At 39.9% G+C, this 24,579-nt stretch overlaps 3 protein-coding genes across 3 annotated transcripts; all 3 read left to right on the top strand.

Annotated features, from left to right (window-relative positions):
- Positions 1-974: 974 nt before the first annotated feature.
- Positions 975-11,064, top strand: ifih1 (interferon induced with helicase C domain 1). Its single transcript, XM_070914231.1, has 16 exons — positions 975-1,471; positions 1,802-1,973; positions 2,233-2,373; positions 2,743-2,808; positions 4,711-4,940; positions 5,649-5,859; positions 6,972-7,189; positions 7,772-7,873; positions 8,009-8,132; positions 8,219-8,434; positions 8,928-9,188; positions 9,298-9,443; positions 9,543-9,704; positions 9,797-9,990; positions 10,109-10,202; positions 10,524-11,064. Exons 1-16 carry the CDS (start codon positions 1,037-1,039, stop codon positions 10,743-10,745), a joined length of 2,994 nt encoding a protein of 997 aa, XP_070770332.1. The 5' UTR covers positions 975-1,036; the 3' UTR covers positions 10,746-11,064.
- A 785-nt stretch (positions 11,065-11,849) lies between these two features.
- On the top strand, positions 11,850-20,721 carry fap (fibroblast activation protein, alpha). Its single transcript, XM_070914472.1, has 26 exons — positions 11,850-11,861; positions 12,072-12,153; positions 12,616-12,705; positions 12,788-12,882; positions 12,978-13,052; positions 13,657-13,709; positions 13,921-13,993; positions 14,233-14,353; positions 14,437-14,591; positions 15,305-15,402; positions 15,500-15,629; positions 15,797-15,835; positions 15,927-16,025; positions 16,101-16,171; positions 16,264-16,317; positions 16,589-16,713; positions 16,858-16,908; positions 17,520-17,618; positions 18,264-18,333; positions 18,417-18,611; positions 18,785-18,839; positions 18,920-19,019; positions 19,634-19,692; positions 19,835-19,907; positions 20,076-20,149; positions 20,365-20,721. Exons 1-26 carry the CDS (start codon positions 11,859-11,861, stop codon positions 20,464-20,466), a joined length of 2,241 nt encoding a protein of 746 aa, XP_070770573.1. The 5' UTR covers positions 11,850-11,858; the 3' UTR covers positions 20,467-20,721.
- An 886-nt stretch (positions 20,722-21,607) lies between these two features.
- On the top strand, positions 21,608-23,157 carry gcgb (glucagon b). The gene is made up of 3 exons (XM_070914850.1): positions 21,608-21,702; positions 22,642-22,797; positions 23,037-23,157. The coding sequence occupies exons 1-3, from the start codon at positions 21,608-21,610 to the stop codon at positions 23,155-23,157; spliced, it is 372 nt and encodes a 123-aa protein (XP_070770951.1).
- The last annotated feature ends 1,422 nt before the right edge of the window (positions 23,158-24,579 follow it).

Here is a 24,579-nt window from a genome sequence, read left to right on the forward strand (position 1 = left end):
TAGGGGGTTAGCTGTTGTCAGGGAGAATGTTTTAGCTGTGCCACCGATCATGTGCTAACCTCACAATAATCACCACCACCACTAGAATGAAACTATACTGTAGTATGAATTGAGAGAATAACTGACTGGCAAATATATTGCTGGTTGCATTAGGACAGAACAGAAATAGGCCTGCAGTTATTAAGCAGTGGTGAAACCACAATCAGGAAATACATGCACTGAAACTTTTACTCAAATATATATATATATATATATATATATATATTAATAAAAAAGATATATATATATAAATTATAATATAAAAAATTATATAAATTATAATATAAATTCATTAAATATATGTTTTTCTGCAAATATATATATATTTGCAGAAAAACATATATTTAATTAATTTACAATAATTATCAAGTGTTGTTTTTCTGCCTGTCATATAGGTATGTATTGATCTGCAAAGTAACTACTACTACTATGATAAATGTAGTGGAGTAACAAGTCTAATATTTCCCTCTTAGTGGAGTATTTCTACTCCTGTAAAGTAAAATAAAAACACTCAGAAGAGCAAGTACCAATAGCAATGTTAAAGGTGTCAGTAGTCCCGCCTTTACCTGTGTGAGTGTACAATGGGTATGCAGGGCCTTCATACAATATACTAACTTAATATTCACCAAGAAAAGCTCCTAAAAGAATGTTATAAAAATATCATATTGATACAGAGAAAGATACACAAATGCATTAACAGCTGAATGCTAACAGTAGTCCTTATAAGTCACTGTTAGAATATCAGAAACATCTGTGTTTAGTGTTTAACAACAGCTGTAAATGCCTCAGTCAGTGTCTGCAGGCCTTTGGTGTGCATACAAAGACCTACCTACTGTGCTCCAATACTGACACCTAGTGGTCAAATTCATTCTTGAGAGTTTTGGAGAAACGAAAGTGAAAGAGTTTAAAATTCCCCGATACAGTGAAGAGGAAACATGTTTGCTGACCGTCGTCTTTCACAACCCTCCTGTACAGTACTGTGATTGGTGTTACCGTAATGGCATCCGATAACGACGGTGCAAACGAGCGTCTCATTGACTACTTCAAGCCGAGGCTGCGAGAGCTTATTGTGGTGGTGCGGGTTCTGGATTTTATACAATGTATCGACACCGACCAAAAGGAGCACATCAGACAAAAGGCGAAGGCCGACGGGAACCTGGCGGCCGTGGATCTCCTCCTTTGCGCAGTTCTCAAGAAGCCACATAAACCGGGCTGGTTCAGGGACTTTGTCGACTCCTTGGTAAATGCAGGGTGTGACTATGCAGCGGACTACATGCAGGTCACCCCCCAAAAACCCGAAGAGGAGGCAGAGAATGATTACTGCGTCAAGCTTGTTCAACTACTGTCCCCCAGTCTTGTGGACATGAAGACTGAGGAAGTGTGCTTACACTGCTTCTCTGAAGGCCTGCTGACCCAAGATGACTCCGAGGTTGTAAGTACACTGTTGTGACGGCGAGCTGTCACATCCACTGCTGAGTTGGTGTGGGGTTAATCAGCACCTCAGCTATGATCCAGGAGGATAATGAAAGTCTCAAAGGGGTCACAGTATGCATTCACAAATACATTTAAAGTACAACGTGTCAACACATGTAGTATGTATATTCAACTTCAGTATGTGTACTGTTTCCAGTTCAACTCCCACTACATGTCTTTGCAGTGATTGACCACAAGATGGCAGACAAATGCACTCATCTGTTTATGCAAAGCACACTGCACTTCACTCTGATTACATAACCTGACTGTTATTATGCTCCTGTCGTAGATTAAAGCTGCAACAGCAAACCATGGACGAAGGGATGGAGCCCGCGAACTTCTGGGAAGAATCGTGAGAGGTCGACCAGGATGGTTTTCTAAATTTCTCGCTATTCTGCGTGAGACTGGACACCAGTATCTGTACGAGCTGACTGGAGGGCCACCCAACTGTGACAAGCAAGGTGACTAACTTCACCGGAGCACATCACAGGGAGTGCCACTAGACATTCTTGTGGCACCTGTGTTGGGTAGAAAGAGACAAATATGCAAATATCTGTACAGCAGTGACTACAGCTATAGAGTGCTTATATATAAATATACAGTATATAGTACATGAGTGACTATAGCTGATTACAGTATCCCACCTTTATTAAAGATTGTTAACATAGAGATTGTTAATTATAGTAACCTCTAAAGTGTGATTTATTTATTTCTTATCAGGCTCAAGTGAGAAACTGCCTTCACTGAAAGATGAACCTATCAGAATGGAAGTTGCCACAGAGGAGAGTCCAGCAGCAGCTGAAAGCTGTGATAGTGTTGAGTTTATGGAGATGAGCGTACACGAGGAGCCTCAGGAATCAGGTCCTGATTCAGTACATGTTCAACAAATTAAATCAAATAACTGAATTTGGACATTCATACTGTCCAGTTGGCAGTTTATGGTTCAGTTCATCCAAATTGCAAAGCATGTATTTTCTCACTCACCCTGAGAGGTGTCTGTCCATGTAGATCATTTTCATGTGTTTCTTATGTAGATAAAAAGTCACATATGTCACCTCAGTTGATTATCATCAAGTGAACTGGGACAATGCTTCCTGAAACTATCTGCATGGCTAGATGCCATTAGGGATGAGTGGGGAGATTTGCTTCTTGGTAATTTGTGTGAACACAGTGAACATGATACATATCCTGCCTGTCTTGACTGTGATTTTTATACCTCAATCTTTTCAGACCTGTACCAGGGAGCGAGCGCTGAATCCAGACAACCCACAAACAGCTTGGAGCCCTCACAGCCAGGTGGGACTGATTCACCCTCGCTCGCCCTTGATACTGCTGGAGTTGTTCAAGTATTCGTAACAATCTAAAGAGCTTGTTCTGCCCCAGTTGGCCACACACGAACACCAAGCTTGGATCCCCTATAGTACCATAAATGCAGAATGAGTGCGTTTGGAACGTGTTGCAAGTGGAACATTTCTCCATCCCTGATTGCTTGACACCAAAGAATATGTTCCATGTGTTTACCATGATGAACCACATAGAGGTCAAAGAGGACAGAGCATAGCCAGCGCTTCAAATGAAAACCACATGCTGACTCTATCTTGGCGGATTGTAAAGTAATGTAAAGTCTATTTCAAGTCTCTGGAGTGGGGCCTTCTTTTACACCTCTAGGGTCTGATTATTTCAATGGCTACTGCATCAGCATAGTCTCTCACTGCACTGTGCTCATATAAAGTGCCCTTCTGACATTGTGTGTCACATAATAAGTGACTGCTTTAGGGCTAATCAACCCAGAGCAGAGAAGTGGCACAAAAGGAGATGCATGTGGACTAATGAGGCAGTGGCAATAATGATATGAAATGAAGAAGCAGAGGAAGTGTCGTTTATTTTCTTAACACAAGGTTACAGTACAGTTTGTCTCATTCATTTGAGTAATGCCGTAAGCCTGGCTGGTTGGCCAGAGTGCAAGCTTTAAACAGAAATGGATTACATGTAAGATTGTTCCACCAGCCTGTGAAACGAGTTGCATGTGGAGAACGATTCTTCTTCTTGTGTGTCTTCTGAAGTTAGCTGCGTTTCTCTGCACTGAATCAGAAAAAATAAGCCTGTGGGTTTTCTGTTCTTGTTGGAACGGTATTAAACATAGCCGATTGTTGACTTTCCACCTCTGAGAAGTTTATAATCTGGGAACTGCTGGTAAAAATTCAGGGGGCTACACAGGCTACTGTTTACTTCTTATTGTTGTTAAAGCTCTATCTCTCCATCGGCACAGACGTGTATTTACCTCCACGGAGTTGCTTGAAACAGCACTTTAACCTCTGGCATACCAAGTCTGAGGCGGAAAATTAAAAGCTGTCTGAGAGAAAAAAATAACTTTCTGGGGGTCTGAACTCATAACTGGGGGGAAATGTAGAACTTAGCGTTGAGAGGGGGGTACATGCACATTGTGCATGGCGCCTTAGTCATGTTTTATCCGCAGCCTAGACAGAGCAAATGAGTCATAGCCTGCCAGCGACTTTGGAAGTCTGACTAAAGTGGATCCTAGTAAGACTGCTGTCCTTGCAAACAGGAAAATAACACAAGATACTGTCACAAGAGACATCAAGAACTTTGCTGAAATGACGTGATGAAAGGACAGACTCCAAGCAGCTTGAGAACATCTGAATGATAAATACATGCAGATGTTAGTTTATGCCAGGAAATACAGTGCCTGATGTTTGATTATTTTTGGAAAGTTTGAGACAGTTGAATTGGGTCATATCCCCGTTTTCCTGTGATTTCCAGTTTTAGATTTCTAATGATGTTGTAAAAGACCAGATCACATGTATTTATTTGTACTTGAACAATCACATCTGTTGCACATTTTGGCCTGCTTTTGGCATTGAAGAAATATGATACAATAGTGTCTCTCAGTGACATGAGTTATAGTGCACAGTGTTCATATCGTAACTACTTAAGATATGTGGTTTGTGCTCATGTTTGTGTTGTAAAGTGTGTAGAAGCATAACTGTCCGAAGGCTCAGTGTTTGTGTTTGAAATATAGAACATAGTCCATGATTTCAGCATTAAGTAAACTACACTACAGGAACAAAACCACAAACAATGACCAGCACAGTCTCTTCCTGCCGGTAATGTGTGTAATTGTGGGTTGCTGACATGGACAGAAGTTTTGTCTGTCTGAGCCTCTGCTCTGCGTTACAGAAGGAACTGACTCAGTGGCAGCGGCAACCAGAGGCCCAGAAAAAGCTGATATTGTTCTTCGAGATTATCAGATGGACGTCGCCAGACCTGCCTTGGAGGGGAAAAACATCATCATATGCCTCCCGACAGGAAGTGGTAAAACCAGGGTTGCAGTTTATATTACCCAAAAACATCTGGACAGCAGGAGGGCAGAGGGGCGATCAGGGAAAGTGGTCGTCCTGGTGAACAAGGTACTACGACCTAAAGTCTGGTATACCTTTCTTATGGCTTTGCACTATTATGGTAACCTACTTATGTCCTTTTCAAATCCAAAGAAAACATTCTATCTTTCAGTTCATTTGCACATGTGGGTCAGCTCACCACAAATTACACACCATAAGGTTTGGATATTCCCCTGCACTTTGTTGCTATTTGGCCTGGCGTTCGATCTGCTCTGCACTGGAAAAAAATCACTACTTTTTTTGATTAAAGGTTTTCCAGCTATAAAACCATTTAGTTGAGTTTTAAAACAGCTGGAGAAATAGTGATTATATATGATTGAAACTCAATGTGGTTCTTTCTTCCACACTGGAAAGAGCAGAATAATAACTTTACTAGTTGTGTCTCTGCAGATAAGGGAGTGTCTTCTCCCTGATCCTTGAACAATGAACAACAAAATATTCTCGATCATTGCACAACTAATTTGAAACCCTGCCTTAAACCAAAGTGAAAAGAAGGAAGTACTGGTCATATTTATCTGTGCCAGAGTGTTGTCAACAAAGTCGTAACACAGCAGTTATTGTGCTCATAAACAAACACGCCCTCAAATCATCAGGGGCTTTGTAGTGATAGAAGCAAAGACATTTTTTTTTTTTCATTGACAGTTATTTCTATTTGTTCAATCTCTTGACTTTGCAACATCAGCATCATTAAACGTAACATGCTCTGGTATCCTGCAGATTCCTCTCGTTGAGCAGCACTATTCCGCCGAGTTCTCGCCGTTCCTGAAGCGCACATATAAACTGGAGCGAGTCAGCGGAGACAGCCAGCTGAAAATCTCCTTCACAGAGATCGTGAGGAAAAATGATGTCATCATTTGCACAGCCCAGATTCTTGAGAATTACTTGGAGAGGTCTAACAACAGAGAGGACGAAGGGGTGGACTTAAGCGGTATGATTTTAACAATGTGATTTTACAAAAGAACCCAACAAGGACTTTCCCTTGGCTCACTCATTTTCTTTTGGCTTCAGTAAACTCGATCGCTCCAAAAACAAACCAGCATTCAAAATGAAATAAGGTCACGACATCTCTAGATTTAAAAAAAAAAAGGCTTCCTAAAACCTTGAGTTAAAATCTATCCAGGCTTAAACCACAGACACTGACAGGCATTGGAATAGAAAGCCACCCAGAGGACTCATAACATCTCCCCTGATGATACCTGACAGGATCTTGTCAAAGTCTTCCGGCTCTGCTGTTCACTCTTGTTGGCACTCACCAGTCCAAGGTGGAATAGCCATCTCAGTGGAACATATGCTGTTTGTTGAAACGCCTGAGAGCGTGTCCTTCTTCTCCTTTTTTTTTTTTTTCTATCTCCTGCTTTCCAGGCCACACGTCTGTTCAAGCCATCAGTGTGTGGCTGATCAAATTCACATGAGAGCTTCTATCACCCACAGTACATCAAGCTGCCACTCTCCATACTCTTTTCCTCCAGGGGCACATTTGTACCACTCTGGTTAAACTCGCACACGTGAATGATTATAATTCACCTTCCTTACATTATAGTAAAAAAATAAAACAAAAATAAAACAAAATTAGAAGTCGTTTTTCCAGCATGTGTTATTGTGTGGCTCAAACTGCTGCGTCAGGTTACTAGAAAAGTGCTGGTTTGTGTGGGAGGATCTCTCTTACAGAAAGATGTTATGATCTGTGAGTGAAAGTCACCTCTATTTATTTAAGAAACATAAATAAATGACACAAAAATAACCCGGCTTGACTGAGCAAATTGTAGTGTTTCTTCTCTGCAATTTTGTCCCTGGACGATAATGTTACGGTGAGAAATGCAGACCTGTAAATGTTATCGTTTTAACAAAGCAAGCTGTAATCTTACTGAGCAATATTCTTACCAAAGAACCTCTAATCTCTCTTCTGCTTGTTGCAATGCTGCCATCATGGGACTGCATCTTTTGTTCCTCCATGTTGCTTTTTACAGCTAGCATATTATCCAGAGACTACTTTGTATCCCATTTAGTGCATTCATTAATTGTTGTCTTCTGCTCGTGTAGACCTGACGCTGATCGTAATAGATGAGTGTCACCACACTCAGAAGGGAGGAGTCTACAACCACATAATGATGCGCTACCTGAAGCAGAAGCACAAGAACAAAAGGCTGAAGAAGGAGCAGAAGGAGCCCGTGCCCCTCCCTCAGATCCTGGGCCTGACTGCCTCACCGGGCGTCGGGGGAGCCACAAAAATGGAGAAAGCTGAGGAGCACATACTGCGCGTAAATACCATCCTCTTTCTGTCTGCACCCATGCAGACAGAAATGTTAGCACCTATTAGCCCATGTGTACAAAATATTAGATTCACCTTACAATCTAATGCAATCTACTATAACAACAACAACAGAGACCACGGCCTTAAAGAGCAATGAAGAGATGAATTCACTTCACAAAAGAAGAAGTCATTACAGAGTATTTCCATTGGATTACATGTTAAAGCTGTTGCTTTAATTGTTCCCACGCCTACTATATTCACCATAAACATAATTTTCTTTCTTTTAGTTTCACTTCTTCGTCTTTTGTTCATCCAAATCCTGCCCCAGTTTCGCTGCTTTAGTCATCGAGGATCTTCTTCTTCCAGCCAAGCTGTTTCCAATGTTCCACACTAACCCTAACCCAAGCAGGGCAGCCATAAAGTTTCCTACCGCCACAAAAGTAAAAAATTGAAAACAGCCTTTTGGCTTCAACTCTGTGTCTGACATGCAGAGATTTAGTAGGAAGAGTCTCTTACACTAAGATAAAAATGGCTGATTCTGATTTATTCTAACATTGTAAATCTGTGTGTGTGTGTGTGTCTTTGATAGATTTGTGCGAACTTGGACGCTTTCAAAATCATGACAAGGAGCCTTGGGGAGTACAAAAAGGAACAAAGGAAAATAACTCTAACTGTTGAAGACAGAAGAGAGGTAAGTGTGTCCAACAGCAGATGGTTTCATGATTCATGATAACCTTATTTAATCATGTAGTCTTGCTGTTTTTCTCAGTTTCTCTCTAAGGAATGGCAGTTTTATATGTTTGTACAACCAAATATCCTTTTTTAGGATCCCTTTGGTGATGTAATCAAGAAAATCATGAATGCCATTCATACCCATGCCGATCTGAGCCCCACCTGTGACCTCGGCTCTCAAAACTATGAACAGTGGGTTGTTCAAAAAGAGCGAAAAGGTGAGCACAACTTTTTTTATGCTTCAGGTATAATGACCCTGCCTGGCTTGTGGGGATCTAAAAAAACATGTCTCAATCCATTTTAGCCGCCACAAAGGAAGATCAGAAAGTGCGGGTCTGTGCGGAGCATCTTCGGCAGTACAGCGAGGGCCTGAATCTCAGCAACACCATACGCATGTGCGATGCCTTCAGCTTCCTGAACAAGTACCACGAGGAGGAGATAAAGAGAAAAACAACACCAGACGAGGAGGTGACCATACGCATCACAGATACTGAGAGGTTCCTCTTCAATCTGTTTAAAGGTATTGTACAAAAGCCCCAATAACTTCTTGTATGACCAACAAAAGCAACGCAATTGTTAGGCGTTTTGGGAAATACGCTTATTTGCTTTCTTGCCAGGAGTTAAATGAATCTTACCTCTCATATCTGTTTGGTAAATATAAGGCTAGCTGCTGCTGGTTATCTTAGCTTAGCTTAGCATGAAGACTGGAAACGGGGAAACGGCTAGCCAGTTGAGGTTTTATGGGGGGTTATGTGCCGCACTATTTTTTGTTCAAGAGCAACAAGCTTGATGATTTGAAGTGCTAGTAGGTGGATTTTAGCCAGCTCTTTCCCCCTTTTTCCAGTCTCTCTGCTAAGCTAAGCTAACCAGCTGCTTGCTGTAGCCATATATTTACCAGACATATATGAGCACGGTGTTTATTCTAACTCTCTGGAAAAAGCAAATAAGCGCATCTCCCAAAATTTCAAATGATTCCTTTGACCTCACTTCTATCAAATCGTATGTCTTTGCAGAGAACAAGGAAGAGCTGCAGCGTCTCGCAGAAAATCCCGAGTATGAAAATGACAGCCTGTCAAAACTAAGAGCTAAAATTCTTCAAGAGTTCAGCACCAGGGTGGAGGCCAGAGGGATCATTTTCACCAAAACACGTCGCAGCGCCATCGCTCTGAGTCAGTGGATTCAGGAAAACCCCAAGTTTGCTGACATTGGAGTGAAAGCCTCGCATGTCATCGGAGGAGGAGACCAGAGTGTTGTTAAACCAATGACCTCGGCGAGTGCACATTACATTAAACAAACTGCCGCACATTTGCGTTCTAGCATCCTACGTACTTCAAATCTAATTTACACTTAACCTTCTCAATACAAATTGTGTCAATCAGGCAGAGCAAAGGGACGTGTTGACCAAATTCGGCAACGGCCAAGTCAATCTGCTGATTGCAACCACAGTGGCAGAGGAAGGTTTGGACATCCCAGCGTGCAATTTTGTTATCCGATACGGCCTTGTGACCAATGAGATTGCTATGATTCAGGTCAGTGATGTCAAATGACCTGTGGTGTGTATTAACGACTATCACTTGTATGTCCAATAAGTGGTTGCTTACCCTTGACTCTATCGTCACCTTTTGCAGGCTCAAGGCAGAGGAAGAGCCGACGACAGCAGCTACACTCTGGTCGAGGTGAAGAACTCCGGGGTGGCTGAAAAAGAGTGCGTCAACGAGTACCGCAAGAACATGATGAACAAAGCCATTGACAAAATCCGAGCCTTAAATCAAGTGGACTATGACAAAAGGGTATGTCTTCAAACTTTTTTTGTCTTTTTTGTTTTTGAAACCTACATTGCTGTGAGACGGCTCTCATTGATTGGTTTTTTTCCTTTCATCAGATCTCAGAGTTTCAGATTCAGGCTATAATGGAGGACAAGGTGAGAATGACAAAGAAGAAGCAGAAAGGCATGAAGAAAGAGAGCCCGTCTGACGTGAAGCTCAGCTGCCGAGGCTGCAGCAGACATGTCTGCAGCGGCGAAGACATCGAGATCATCGAAAACATGCACAGAGTCAACGTTACAACACAGTTTAGGTATTGACTTTTACATTATTCTGAACCTTTTCTGTGTGTTTAGTGATGTATAAAATGTATGTCATTTGTCCAAAATCAAACCAAATGCTGACTTCTTTTCTTTCTTTCTTTTTTACAGTAAGCTTTTCATTCGGAGAGAAAACACTACTCTTCAAGAGCGGCTTCTGGATTATGAGACCAATGGCTTCATCGCGTGCAAAGAATGTGGGCAGGTAAATGTTTTTCAGGATTTTCAGCTGTTGTTTATTGTTTTTGTTTTTTGTTGGGATTGTATAGAGAAAAAAAAATCACATCTTATTCTTGTATACACTTTGGGAAATATACTTACTTGCTTTCTTGAGGAGAGCTCGATGAGAGGATTGATACCGCTCTTATAGATATGAAGCTGTAGCCAGCATGGCTACATTCAGAGGGACTAGTGTCTGTACAAGCTGTCTCTTTAAGACCAGTCAACACTAAATAAAGTTGTTCATTATTTTCTGATAGCCAAGTGGCATCCCTTTTATGTTTTAACCGCTGATTGCCCGTTGCAGAGATGGGGTTCTATGATGCTGTACCGCGGGATCGAGTGTCCCTGCCTCCACGTGAAGAACTTCGTGGTGGCTTTGGATGGAAAGAAGATAAGCAAGTGCACCAAGTGGAGCGAGCTCGCCGTCAGGTTCTCTGCCTTTGACTACACAGAACATGCGAGCCAGGTGGCGGAGAGCTCAGATGATGAAGAAACCGAATCCATGACATCCACTTATACTCGCTAATAATCACGTAAAAACACTGATGTGCTCGCACAGCATGAATTACTGAACCCGGTAGATGCAATGGTTCCTCTGAGCTGGATAACTGGGGTCACTGGTGGTGGTGGTGGATTTGACCATGTGCTGTGTTTGTCCGGAATATGGAGTGTTTTTAGCATTTTATTGGTGAAAGGTTTATTTCATAAACATATAAGAATGTGAAAAATATGAATTTGCCCTTCGATTGTAGGTGTATCGTGTTGAATTTACTGCTGAAATTCTGGCACACTCCTGAAATATATGTATGAAGTGGAAGAAATGATAAATAAAAAATTTAAAAAGCCCTGTGGTCTCTGGAGATGGTATCCACTGGGCCCATGAGAGCCCACCTGTCAACACACATGCAGACAAACAGGTGCTGGTGATTTTCCATGAAATCCAACTGTTAGTGAGTCACTACTGTTGAGCAAGGCAGAGCTGCTATTTTTAGAATGTTTTTTTAAGATTTGTTTCCTCACACACACACACATAACCTACCTGTAACAATCACATTGATTGTCTGGGACAAGCAAAAGACAAGTTGTGTGAATCCTTTTTTTTTTTTTTTTTTTTTTTTTACTACATTTCTATTCTGAACAATGAATCCACAATGTCATAAAACTGTCCCTTTCCTCGAGAGTGAAAACAACACTATTATCATGTTTATTTTCACAACTGGAGCACATGAAGGAGCACATGCGGGGAGGAAAAAAAGCTCCAGCTCTCACATTTGTTGGGGGAATGACTCGCGCCCTCGGTGAAAAAGCCACTTCCTAAATACCAGCAAGTTGTGCGCTCTTGGAAAGTTGTGCAGGCTGCTGACTTCAGGGAGGCATCTGTCTGGTGTCGGACTCCTCTCAGGAATGCAGCGGGAAGTGTGAGAAGCCCGCTTCTGCTAAAGTAGGACGGAGCTCGCTTTTTCTCATGTTGCTGTATTTAGTTTAAAGCCATTGTTTTTTTTTTTGTTTTTTTTTTGTTTTTTTTGGGAGAGTAATGTTAACCAGGCTGCTTGTCCAAGAAGTCACTTTAAACTTCACATCATCGACCTTCAAGGATTGTTAAAGACTGAGAGCTTCGCGGCGACGCTTCTTCTGCATCATGGTCAGTAATAATTGATCAGAGAGGGGGAAGAAAAAGAGAAATGTTTTGAAATAGCCCACAAAGACAGAGAGACGTGTAAAAGCAGGATCACTTACTGTGGGCCGACTGAAGCTCCCTGTTGGGATACATGGTCTAGGAGAACCTGCAGCGTCAGCTCGTGTTGTGTGATTTCAGGGGATGTTTTTGTAACTTTTGTGTCACCTTTCGCAGGGCTGCAGCAAGGTGCTGTGGGGGGTGGTGGGGGCGGCTGTCGTCATCACGTTAATAACGATCCCAGCGGTTTATTTCAGCAGTAAGTTAAAGGCCAGCTCAGGCCTCTCTCTGTGCATGTCTCTCTCTCTCTCTCTCTCTCTGTGTGTGTGTGTGTGTGTGTGTGTGTGTGTCTGCGCTTCCTGCTGGACTTCAGTGTGAAAAGAACCAGAAACATCTTGTGCAACGCTAAAGCTCTAAATCATGTTTTACAAACCACTTTTTTTCCTCTTGATAGATTCATTTCAAGCAGTCTAAATGTGTGTGTTTTTTACTTATCCGTTTGTGTCAGCAACAAAGTTGTGAATGAACAGGCGATGATGGCATGACTCATTAGCTGATCTTGTGTTGATCACCAGTGGAAGTTGCGATTCAAATAGCGCCACCGCGTGACGCACAGATGGAGGAGTGTTTTCATTTCTCTGATTTAACCGCAACATCATTTTCTGATGTTGTTAAAGCTCTGATGTCAGCTAAAATTAACGCAGCATGTGCATCATTTCAGAATCTCGTGGCATCAAAAGGCCTTTCAACCTTGACGATTATTTCAACGAAACCATGAGAAGGAAGTCCTACAATTTGTATTGGATATCAGGTATCGCTTCACCTCCATTACACAGGTTGTTCTTTTGGGAAAGACAATATGTGGATCTTCATGTTGTGTTTTATATCTGCAGACAAGGACTATCTGCATAAAACAAGAGATGGGAATGTCTTCCTCCACAATGCTGAGACACAAGAGGAGTCACTATATTTGAGCAATTCAACCTTTGTAATATACATATATTTTCACAACAATAAACCCTTTTTGTGCAGAATAATAACTCGTTAATTATACTAATATTTCCATACTCATTTTCATTGTAGGCTCAAGTGGATGCCACAGGTTACATGTTGTCAGGTGATTATAAATACATCGCTTTTGAAAGCAATTACACAGAGGTGAGAAACTCCCAGTGAATGTTCCTCAGTTAGCTTTTTATATCTGTTTTTCTTTTCCAGCAGTTCATTGTAAATGTCACCTAAAGTTTGATCATAAAAAAACCTTATGACCAGTGGTGGGATGTAACTATGTGCATTTACTCAAGTACTGCACTTATGTACACTTTTGAGGTACTTCTACTTCACTACATTTCAGAGAGAAATATTGTACTTTTCACTTCACTACAGCTGTAGTTACTTTTCAAATTAAGATTTTACTTACAAAATATATGAGTTAAAAAACATTATCCATTGTTACAGATTAAACTACTAAAGTAGTACAAATGAGCTCCACCTTGACCAACAACAACATTAAAGTAATAATGATCCAATAATACAACAGTATTACACTGACAGTAGCCACTCTGCACTATGAATACTTGTACTTTTGATACTAAAAGTACATTTTGTTGCTGATACTTCTGTACTAATGTGAAAATTTGATTGCAGTATTTTTATGCTGTGGTACTGCTACTTTTACTTGAGTAAATTGTTGTTGATTATTTCTTCCACCACTGCTGATAACAAAAGTCTGAAAACAAGTTTTGTGTTTGCAATCCAACAGAATTGGAGACATTCATACACAGCCTCTTACTCCATCTATGACAGGGAGAGTTCGTAAGTGGCCATGTTTTATTGTGATAGTATCATAAACTGCAGGATTTCCTCAACATAAACAAAGGAAAACACATGTTTTTACTGTGGTAGTCTATTAAATTCTTCCGCAGTGATACATCACATCATTTATCATTATATGGACAGACACATCAGACTAATAGGAAGTGATTTACTTGGTATGACCCTAAATTCTTTTCATATTTCTTTCCAGAACATTTGTTATGCCTGCTAATCTTCCAACTGTTGTGCAGTACTTTTCCTGGGCCCCAACAGGAAACAAATATGTAAGTTTATACCATGTTATTATGTTCCCTTGTCTTCACATAATATTACTTCAACATCACTGGCTTTGAAATATGCTGCCTTGGTATGTGAAGCAACATATTTTGCAAACTAAATACACATCAAATATACTTTCTACAACAGTCTGCAAGAAGTATTACTGTGTATGCATGTGAGTATGGATTTGTACTATATTTGTAACTAAAATAATCAAAGACTATAACCACAACTTGTTTTTCAGGCTTACGTCTCAGACTTCAACATTTTTCTCAAATCCGACGTGGCTGCTGAAGCTGTACAAGTGACCCACAACGGGAAAAAGAATGAGATCCTCAATGGTATCCCTGACTGGGTGTATGAGGGTAAGTGAAGTTTTTCTGAGGTGTGCATCTGTGTCTCTATACGAAACATGGTTACAGATTTGTGTTTTCTCCAACAATTTCAGAGGAAGTGTTTGCGTCAAACGAGGCGATGTGGTGGTCATCAACTGGGAAATTCTTGGCTTATGCAGAGTTTAATGATACAAACGTTCAGAAAGTGGAGTTCTCTTGGTATGGATCTGAGCAGTACCCTAAGACAGTGGCTGTTCCGTACCCAAAGGTCAAACAATATTTATTTATATAGCACAAATTATATGGGCAGTTCACACTGTCTACTCCAGTGGTTCCCAACCTGGGGGTCCTGACCCCAATCATGGGTCACCAAAGCTCCATGGGAAGTCGTGAAGCCCTCTTGATTTTAAGGGTGTAAGAATTTTTACAAATATATTAAATATAATATACATGCATGTAATTAATTTCTGTGAAGAGGACAATTAAATCTAAGCGTTATTTTTGAAGTTTATATATTTATTTATTAATTTATTATATAGCCAGGCTGCTTGGACTAAAAACATAAAACATATGTATGATAGTGAAATTAAAAGAGAATCATAATACGGACGTAGAATTGTGTTCCTAAAAAGAAAAAAAGGAAAAATAGTCTGATACATAAAATAGTCTATTCAGAATTGTATGCAAATTGCTAGTTTTACACAACGTTCCTGCAGGTATTACGTTCACTATTTAGGTTAATTGTGCAGTTAATTGTTCTGTGCTGTTATTGTTTTTTTATGCAATGAATATAATGAAATATACATAAAGATATTTTAAAAGAAGGAGGCTACTTTTTCCCCGTTCGTCAGTGTATATACAATGGTATAATATAAGAAAAGGGTTGGGAACCACTGGTCTACTTCACATTTTATCTTCCTCACACTCTCATGATATGGAGCTATTTATCAGGAATGTTATATTTCATTGTATTTGATGTAGGCTGGATCCGCCCTTACTAAGGTGAAACTGTTTGTGGTCGACACCACAAATCCATCCCGCCGCACGCAGGTGGTCGCCCCCGCTTCTGTCGCTTCTGGGTCTGTATATTCTTGGGTTTATATCATCACTTAAATTAAAACCTCATTGGTCTGCCTTGTGTGAAAACCTTGTCACTTTCTGTCGCCTTTTGCTCAGTGATCACATGTTGTGCTCAGTGAGTTGGCTCACAGACGAACGCGTCGCTGTGCAGTGGCTCACGAGAAAACAGAATTACGTGGTCGTGCAGATCTATGATTTTGATGGAAGCAGCTGGAAAGAAAAGCAGGTAGCTGTCACTTCTCTGGTTTACCTGCCTGCCTGATCTGGAAACCATGACTGTGATCCTTTCATCATCATGGAGTCAACACATACATAATCATGACGTATGTGTTGACTCCATCATCATGTGCGTAAATGCTAATTAACTGCAATAACTGTCTGTACTCTCCCTAGAAATTTGAGCAAACGAGCAAGACAGGCTGGGTCGGCCATGTAAGTTTCCAAAAAGTTACCAGCATTGATTGTTAATTGTCAATTCACAGATTGATTTGGTGTATGACTGTGAAATATCACCTTTTTTCAGTACGTGCCCTTACCCCTTTTCTTTGCTGAAGATAAACTCAGTTTCTACAAAGTGATGAGTGACACTCAGGGCTACAAACATATTCATTATGTGAAAGACGTAAGTATTTTTCAATTAGATTTACATCACGTTTTTGTTGTCGAGTGTTATATTCACTGAGGGCATGTTGTTAAGGGCAAAGCAACACCTATTACCTCTGGGAAGTGGGAAGTCATCTACATATCCAAATTAACAAAAGATGCCATGTGAGTGATGATACCATACATTTATTAAACCTTAAAGAATATTAGAAAGTAAATACATGTAAATCTGACTTGTGTGAAATTATTTTCTACAGATATTATGTGAGTAATGAGTACCAAGGAATACCCGTAAAGAGAAATCTTTACAAGTAAGGACTTCTTCTTCTTCTGTGTGATGGCTAAACTGATTTGTTCAGATCACTTCTCTTTTTCTTGTCTATTATTTTTGCAGCCTTTTACATTTCTCACGTTCGCTTTTCTTTTGCACCAGTTAATGTCCATATGAGTATGTATTCATGGGCCCCAAACACATTAACATTGGGATCCTATAAACAATAAACAAGAGCACAAAATGTTAGCACGAACTGGTGTGAAGTGAATGACACAACTGACGTGAGTTGCTACTTGTTTGTTGATCAGGGTTATGATTGGAAGCAGCCCTTCGGCCCCTCAGTGCCTCACCTGTGGCCTGCATGAGGACAGGTGTCAGTACAACTCTGCTTACTTCAGCTTCGACGCCTCATACTACCGGATGGACTGCGACGGTCAGTTACACAGCCACATTTCCTCTAAAGCAATAAATCATCCGTGGCCTATGTGTTGTGTTGGGGAGCGTCTGCGAACAACAATCTGAGCTAAAACAGTCCCTTCTATTTCATCCGTTCATTTTCTATTTTCGTTTTTACCAGGACCTGGGCTGCCCCTCTACACTCTCATGGATAACAGGGGCCAAGGGGCAGGTCTGTACACTTAAAGTACTACATGTACTAACCACAAACTCATTATATTTATATTATTGCAGTTGCATCATTTTACATTGAAGTCATTATCTTCTCATCTCACTTTGCGTGCCATACGAATGTGCACATATTAAATGTTATTATAATACATATACGTATGTTATTACTAATTTACTTTTTGTAACACATGATTGGTTGGACACCAGATGAAGTTCTGTTCTTGTCATCTAAAAATAACTACACATGTCCTCCCTCAGTGTCAGCTCTGCAAAAGTAAAGGCCATAACGTGTTATGGTGATATTTGATCTGCTCTGTACTTTCTGCACTCATTCTTACTTCTGAGAACAGTGGCGTCGGGAACACGGTCAGACATTTCTATTAGCTGGACATTTTGACATTTAGCATTGCAGACTGTACATTTTCTTGTTATTTTCATTCATTTGTCCCCCTTTGTAAGCACATGTACAGTTCGGTATAGATTGGCTTGAACATGCAGATGCAGAACATGAGTAGGCCAGGGAAAGAAATGGTTAAAACTAATATTAGGTTTTTGTGCACATCAGTCATTTCTGTTATGACAATAATTGTTGTTCAATGATCTTTTTCTCAGAGCTCTCCGTTCTTGAAGACAACAAGGCACTGGAAAATATTCTGTCAGAATTCGAAATGCCGACAATGCAGTATGGCACTCTAAAGGTTGCAGGATTTGGTGAGACAATACATGTTTAAAGATCCCTTCCAGAGTGTTTGAAGACATATAAATAAAAATACTATACATAGTATGCTTGTTTCTGATATGGTTTTTCCACACAGAGAGAAAAAAAAACATTCCTTTCCTCTATGAAAAAAACAAAATCTATTAATCTTTCACTTCAAAAGTTGAACTGCTAGACACAAGATGTCTCCCGCTTCACTGTAAAGTCCATTCTCAGTGTGTACTGAAGGTTTCAAGTTTCCACATCACACCTGCTCGTGCGTACACATGTGAAACTCAGGTTTAAGGTGAGAACAGAGTTTCCCCCTTAAGCAGATTAATGCGTGTCACACATTCTGCACAGTGAAAGTCAAACATCCAAGGGAAGGAACAATAAGAGGACTTTAGATTTAGATGCATTTTGTCATAATAATTATATATATATATATATATAATTCATAATAATTTTATTAATATAGTCATATGTAGGCAGCTTCATATTAGGTTTACCTTTAACCATTTAAAAAATGACCCTTATCGACTTTGAGCATGGACTGTGATTGGTAGATTAGTTTTGAAGTAAAAACATCTGAAGCATTTATTCATTAGATATTGAATGGATGTAATTGCATTTTGTAATGACACCTGTTTTGCCAACAGATCTTTGGTATCAAATGATGTTACCACCAAATTTCAAGAAGTCTAAAAAATATCCTCTTCTCATTGATGTGTAAGTAAACACCATCCCAATATGACATATACAATATAACACACAATATGATTCAGTGATGATATGTGCTGTGGCCTCTGCAGGTACGGAGGCCCCTGTAGTCAGCAGGTGAACTATCGCTTCAAGCTGAACTGGGGCACGTACCTCTCCAGTTCACACGGGTTCATCATCGCCAGCTTTGATGGAAGGGGAAGCGGTTACCAAGGGGATGAAATAATGCACGCAATCTACAGGCGCCTTGGGACGTTTGAGGTGGAAGATCAGATAACAGCTGTGAGGTAAAGTGTGTGCCGCTGTGAAGTGATATAATTTGTTGGCTTTACCCCACTGTGTGGTGAGCAGAAATGTCTATATTGATGAAGAATTTATAATAAAGGTAAATGTCTGCTATAGGGAATCTCCAAACATGTTTCCATTGATTTTGCCAGAGAATAAATGTTCTGTGTTGTAGGAAATTCATCGACATGGGTTTTATCGACAAAGACAGAATAGCAATATGGGGCTGGGTAAGTTGTACTCTCTCTGTATTTCTCATATTTTACTCAATGTTTGTGCATTCACTAAATGTGATTAATTCTGACTTCAGTCATATGGAGGTTATGTCACGTCAATGGCCTTGGGTGCTGGAACTGGACTCTTCAAGTGTGGAATAGCAGTTGCCCCAGTCGCCAAGTGGGAATATTATGGTTGGTGTACACGCATACTATAGTATATATTTCTACAGTCTGTTCTGTGAGAACTATATTCCTTCTTTGACGTCATTTCTTAAAGGAGTACTCCACCAATTTAGCACTGCACTCCTATAACATTGTCGGACATTTTAAATTAAAAAGGGATCAAAATTGATGCAGCAGAACCAGAGATCTTGTCTTTTTTTATTTCACGTATTCTTCTTCCTTGTCAAAATCTGGCGCCTGCATTACCCACAATGCAACTTGACTACCAGACAGTTTTGTTGGCGGTTTCAGGTGTGTTGTGCTAGTAGCCTCGAGCCGCTAGCCTCAAGCAGAGATGGAGAGCAGGCTCAGTTCTGTCTAACTCCACACCCCCAGAGATTTTTTGTTTTTTCAAAATTGTAGTCTTCAGTCCCAACCAACTTGAGACGGTTCATCAGGCTTTGTGCAGCTCTGTTGCCACGGAAGGCTTTATACAACATGATGTGCAAAGTCAGTGGAGTTCCCCTTTAAGGATTCAAGTCTCTCTTGAAATCTCTGAAAACCTTTGAATAAGTGTGATTTATTTTAGCGTTTGTACAGTATGTACTGTACAATTGTGGCATTGACTGAGTTTCCTTTTGCAGATGCAGTGTACACTGAACGCTACATGGGCCAGCCCGCAGAGAATTCAGACTCTTACAAAGTAAATAATATACAATATTATACAATTTGCAATAAACTTTTAATAATAATCCATAATAAATATATATTTATTATGGATTATTATTATTAAAAGATTGTTTAGACATACAGTATATTATTAACTATGACATTTTCTTTAACAGAATTCCACAGTGACGGCCAGAGCAAGGAACTTCAGAACAGTGGACTATCTATTGGTTCACGGCACAGCGGATGGTACGTTTGGACTCTTATCTGCAGTTTTGTGAGCATGCGGTAGCCCTATTTCTCAACAGTGCACCAGGTAACACAGTAAAGCCTTGCACAAATAGGAATCTATTTGCCTTGATGGAAACTTGAGCTTCGATGTTCAGTCACGTAGTGAAAGCACTGTCTTTCCTGTAGACAATGTACATTTCCAGCAGGCAGCACAGATCTCCAAAGCTCTGGTGGACCAGCAAGTGGACTTTGAGGCGATGGTAAATATTGGCTCAGGGAAGTGGGACTAATATTGGCCTTGATGGTGTTGATTTAATGAAAGTTTCAAATGGAAAAAAAACTACCATGTATTATTATGCACTGTCTATAATATGTAAGATTTAAAATGTGTGTAATTTGACAATGTTACATGGAATTCAGAATTTTACAGTTATTTTCCATATATTCACTAATCTGAATTTGGTGTTTGTTTCAGTGGTACACTGACAAGAACCATGCTCTGAGAGGATCATCCTACCATCATGTATACACCCTCATGAGTCACTTCCTGCAGAAATGTCTCCTCAATCCCAAATAGATGTGAAGAATGTGACAGCATTTATAGTGAACATTACCACAGTTTATTTTTCCTAATTTGTGTATATTTTATCTTACTGATATTCTGAAGTGTCAGGTTTAACTCTGTACATTTGTTTTTATGTGCGATGGACGTTCAATTGCTCGCAAAAAATATTTTATGTGGAATTATGGAACCTTTGTTAAAATATCTGACATTTAAAACATACTTAAGCCATTGCATGCATTTATCGTTGAACGCATATTTTTATGTGAATATGATAACATACATTAACTATGTTGCACTGCACTGATTAGTTGTGGAGTGTTATCATTTGTGTTGCAGTCATATTCTAATGAAAGTGAAATAAACATAATTTTGAAATATAACAGTTTCATTATGATATCACATTGTTTTCGTCCAAATGATTTTTCCACACATCCTTACTGTCTAAACATAGATTACAAAGTTATGCATATTTTGTCTCTCTCAATAAACACCCAACATGTTTTCATATGGTCACATCAAGTCACAGTGAACTTTACAAAAATAACAACATTTTCCAAAGTTTTAAAGCTCACTTCACATACAAGTAGTGTAGAGAGAATATGGGACACTATTGTAAAATATAGCTTTGTCTGTGCGTGATAAAAACAAAAATATTCAAAATTACTGACCCTTGTTTCATGCCACTGAGAGTCATTTGAACACATATGAGTGCCAGGATTTATTTGTCAGGTTAGAGGTCATGTTTGATTGTAACACCTAAAGTAGCAGCTTTTACCACCCAGCAATAATGCGTTCAAATACATTCAGTGGACTGAGAGGGAAGCTGACTAATGGGTTGAGAGTAATGCAGAGGTTTCTGTGACGGGAGGAGTCATCTGGGAGAATGCTCCTCAGCTCCGTTATATAAGACTGAGCAGATAAAGAGGGGACCATGAAACAGCTTCAGAAGCCAAGAGAGAAGAAGGGCACCAATCAACGCACTTTACAATCTCTCTCTCAGACGCTCGCCAGAAAGGAGCACAGGTGGGAATTTTTCGTAACTACCTCCTTTCAAACATCCAGACTGTCTACATGAGATTTCATTCTCTGTATTGAAATATCCTCATGGTGTCTTTCTCTCTGTCCCTCTTTTTGTCTTTCAGAAGCTGAAACAATGAAAAGCGCTCACTCTTTGGCTGGAATCCTGCTCCTCATCATCATCCAAAGCAGCTGGCAGGTGCCTGACCAGGACACAGACCGAAACAACATGTAAGATCAACTCTCAGCTTTTGTCTCACTCACGTTGGCCTAAAACCTTGAAGCCTTGAAGTTCCTGAGCCATGCATAATCATGCAAAAAATTAAGCGCAACAGTGCATTTTGTTTGTTCAAAGATTTAAATATTCGTTAGCAAACAACGTAATTTAATATAATTGAATGGCTCAGATACTTCATAAATATGGCTCTGAGTGTTGCAGCACAACAGCAATCAAACAGCATCACTCTTTTGAGTCTTTTTGTTAAATTTGTATTTTGTTTTTTCGATGAGAGGGCTCCAGTTGGCCAAACATTTCTTAAGGAAGACAGGCAAAGAACACTTGTGCTTGCAGACTGCATTGCCACTGACAGCTCCATGTGTTGCCACAGGGGGAAAGGATCTACAGTGCATATAGACCAAATGTAATTTATCGTTACGTCAATTGAAATTCTTAATGAGAAAACTGGTGGGGAATGTTAGTTTTAATGTGTGCTTTAGGGAGGAGTTATGTGTTTTATGTTCAATGTATTTTGATACCTTCCTTGCTGTGTTATTTTTATGTTTTGGCATTTTAATGTTTATTTGTTGTAGTTATAATTTGGTTTCTCTTGTTGCTGATTAGCAACTGTAGTGCTTGTTGATGCAAAACTAAATTTACAACGGTATCGCATAGTGAAACTGGATCTTTTGAGCGTTCAATTTCACAAGCAAGAATGACAGCATCAGTGATGATTACTGATTATGAGATGTGTGAGTAGTGATTGGTGGATGAGAGTAATGGAGCAGGATACACAGTTGTGGTGTGGTGAAGAGAGAAAAAACAGAGAACAAAGGGCAGGGACGCTTGGGCAATAATGTATGAAGGGAAGGTAGGCATTTACAGACATATGACGGGGAGTGTTGGAGAAGAGATGGTGTCACCTTAAGCTTAATTATCTCCATCATTTCTAGGCTACTGACTGAAAACTCCATGCTGGCCGAACCCATTGAGCTCCCAAACATGAAGAGGCATTCAGAGGGAACGTTTTCCAACGACTACAGTAAATACCTGGAGACAAGACGAGCACAAGACTTTGTCCAGTGGCTAAAGAACTCAAAAAGGAACGGGTGAGTGTGCCCTTCTCTTCACACTATGAATTATGTTGAATATAACAACATAATTCAGAAAACCACAAGTCTGGCTTTCATTGCATTAGTACTGTAGATTGTTGTATGCCTCCGGTTTTGGATGAGAACTATAGTTATGATTTTAACTAATATGAATGTTACTCTTACCTAGCCTTTTGAAACATGATTACATATACGGTTATTGTGACTGTATCATCTAAATGTGTCTGTTTCTACAGGAGCCTGTTCAGACGCCATGCAGACGGCACCTTCACCAGTGACGTGAGCTCCTACCTGCAGGACCTGGCAGCCAAGGACTTTGTGTCCTGGCTGAAGACTGGCCGAGGCAGAAGAGAGTAAACTCAACCAGAGCGACAAATTCACACTGACTCTGTGCTATTATGTGTCCCACGATCTGTACTAGCCTTTTCCTTCGTCATGCTATTAAATTCCCCTCATAAGAAGCTTTGTTTGGCCTTCAGTGGTTGAAGGGAATGTTGTTCAAATGCAAACATTTACAGTATGTTTTGAAATGTGTCTCAGTCATAAACGCTGTGTGAATTTTTATCAAGCATTCACATCGTTTTTTTTTCACATTTTGGTATTTTCATCTTTTCTTGTCACATGAATTTGTAAGACTATGTTACAGTCATGTTGTTGATCTGAATTGCAACTTCGATAATTACATCTGTAGATAGTCTCAGTTTTCTTATTATTCAGATAAAAGTCATATTTAGTTTTCAATAAAGAAATGTGTACAATCTATGAGCTCCCTCTGAAATATCTACATCTCAGTGTATACATGTACGTATATTTACATACATCTACATGAAGAGGATACACCTGTCAAAAAACATTTTAATCAATACTCATTTCAAAGAGAACATTTCTTACATAGTCTATTGGTAAATGAGAATATAAAAGTCTTTATTATTATTGTTAACATCAGTGTTAATTTTTGGCCAAGACACGTCATTTGACAGCGTCATGCTTTCTTAATCCTTCTGTTTATTGAGGCAGAATAAATAAACACAATAAGCAATGAACACTCACTCTCCAGGGAGAAATGTGCGGTGGGATTTCTCCCAGGTAACAGGATGATGTGTGTCACCTGTCAGCTGTTCACTGGAGAAGGATTTCCCAATGATGCTCTGGCAGCACACCAAGGAGGGCTTCTGCTAAATGAAAGAAAAGGAAATCATGTCAATCAAGTCAGACTCGTTGGGAACAATGACTGGGTCGACGCTCTCGAGTGCCTCCCTGGCACTGAGACAAAACTAATTCACATGAGCCAGCAGCCTGACATGTTTTGGAATGTGCCACCTCTCTAAACTGTCATCCGTAGCACATCAAACCATCTGTTGATTACAAGAACAACTGCCCACTTCAATCTATTTGTAGGCCTAATCTCTAAGGGTTATAAATTGGATTTTGTTTTTTTTATTCTTAGCAGCATTAATATAGAATGCTTCTATCATGTCACGGCGTGAGCACCTACCTAATTATTTGACAGTTCATCGGATGTGTGATTTGAGCTTAAATAATCCTCCTGAGTCTTGGGGATACAATGAAAGGATTTGCAGTTAGTGATCAAGCCTTGTTAAACATCTTTCAGTAACTGTTGCATGAATCACGATGATTGAATGTATCAGGATGCATAATGAATTCCTGTTGTTCACCTTTAAGCAATGATAAAGTCACTATGACTTCATGTGATAAGTTTAATGGAATATCAGTTGGAGAATGTTTACTCTGTTACTTCATTCATTAATCTACAAGCCA

Source organism: Enoplosus armatus, chromosome 11 (assembly GCF_043641665.1).
Source record: "Enoplosus armatus isolate fEnoArm2 chromosome 11, fEnoArm2.hap1, whole genome shotgun sequence".
Taxonomy (NCBI): Eukaryota; Metazoa; Chordata; class Actinopteri; order Centrarchiformes; family Enoplosidae; genus Enoplosus; species Enoplosus armatus.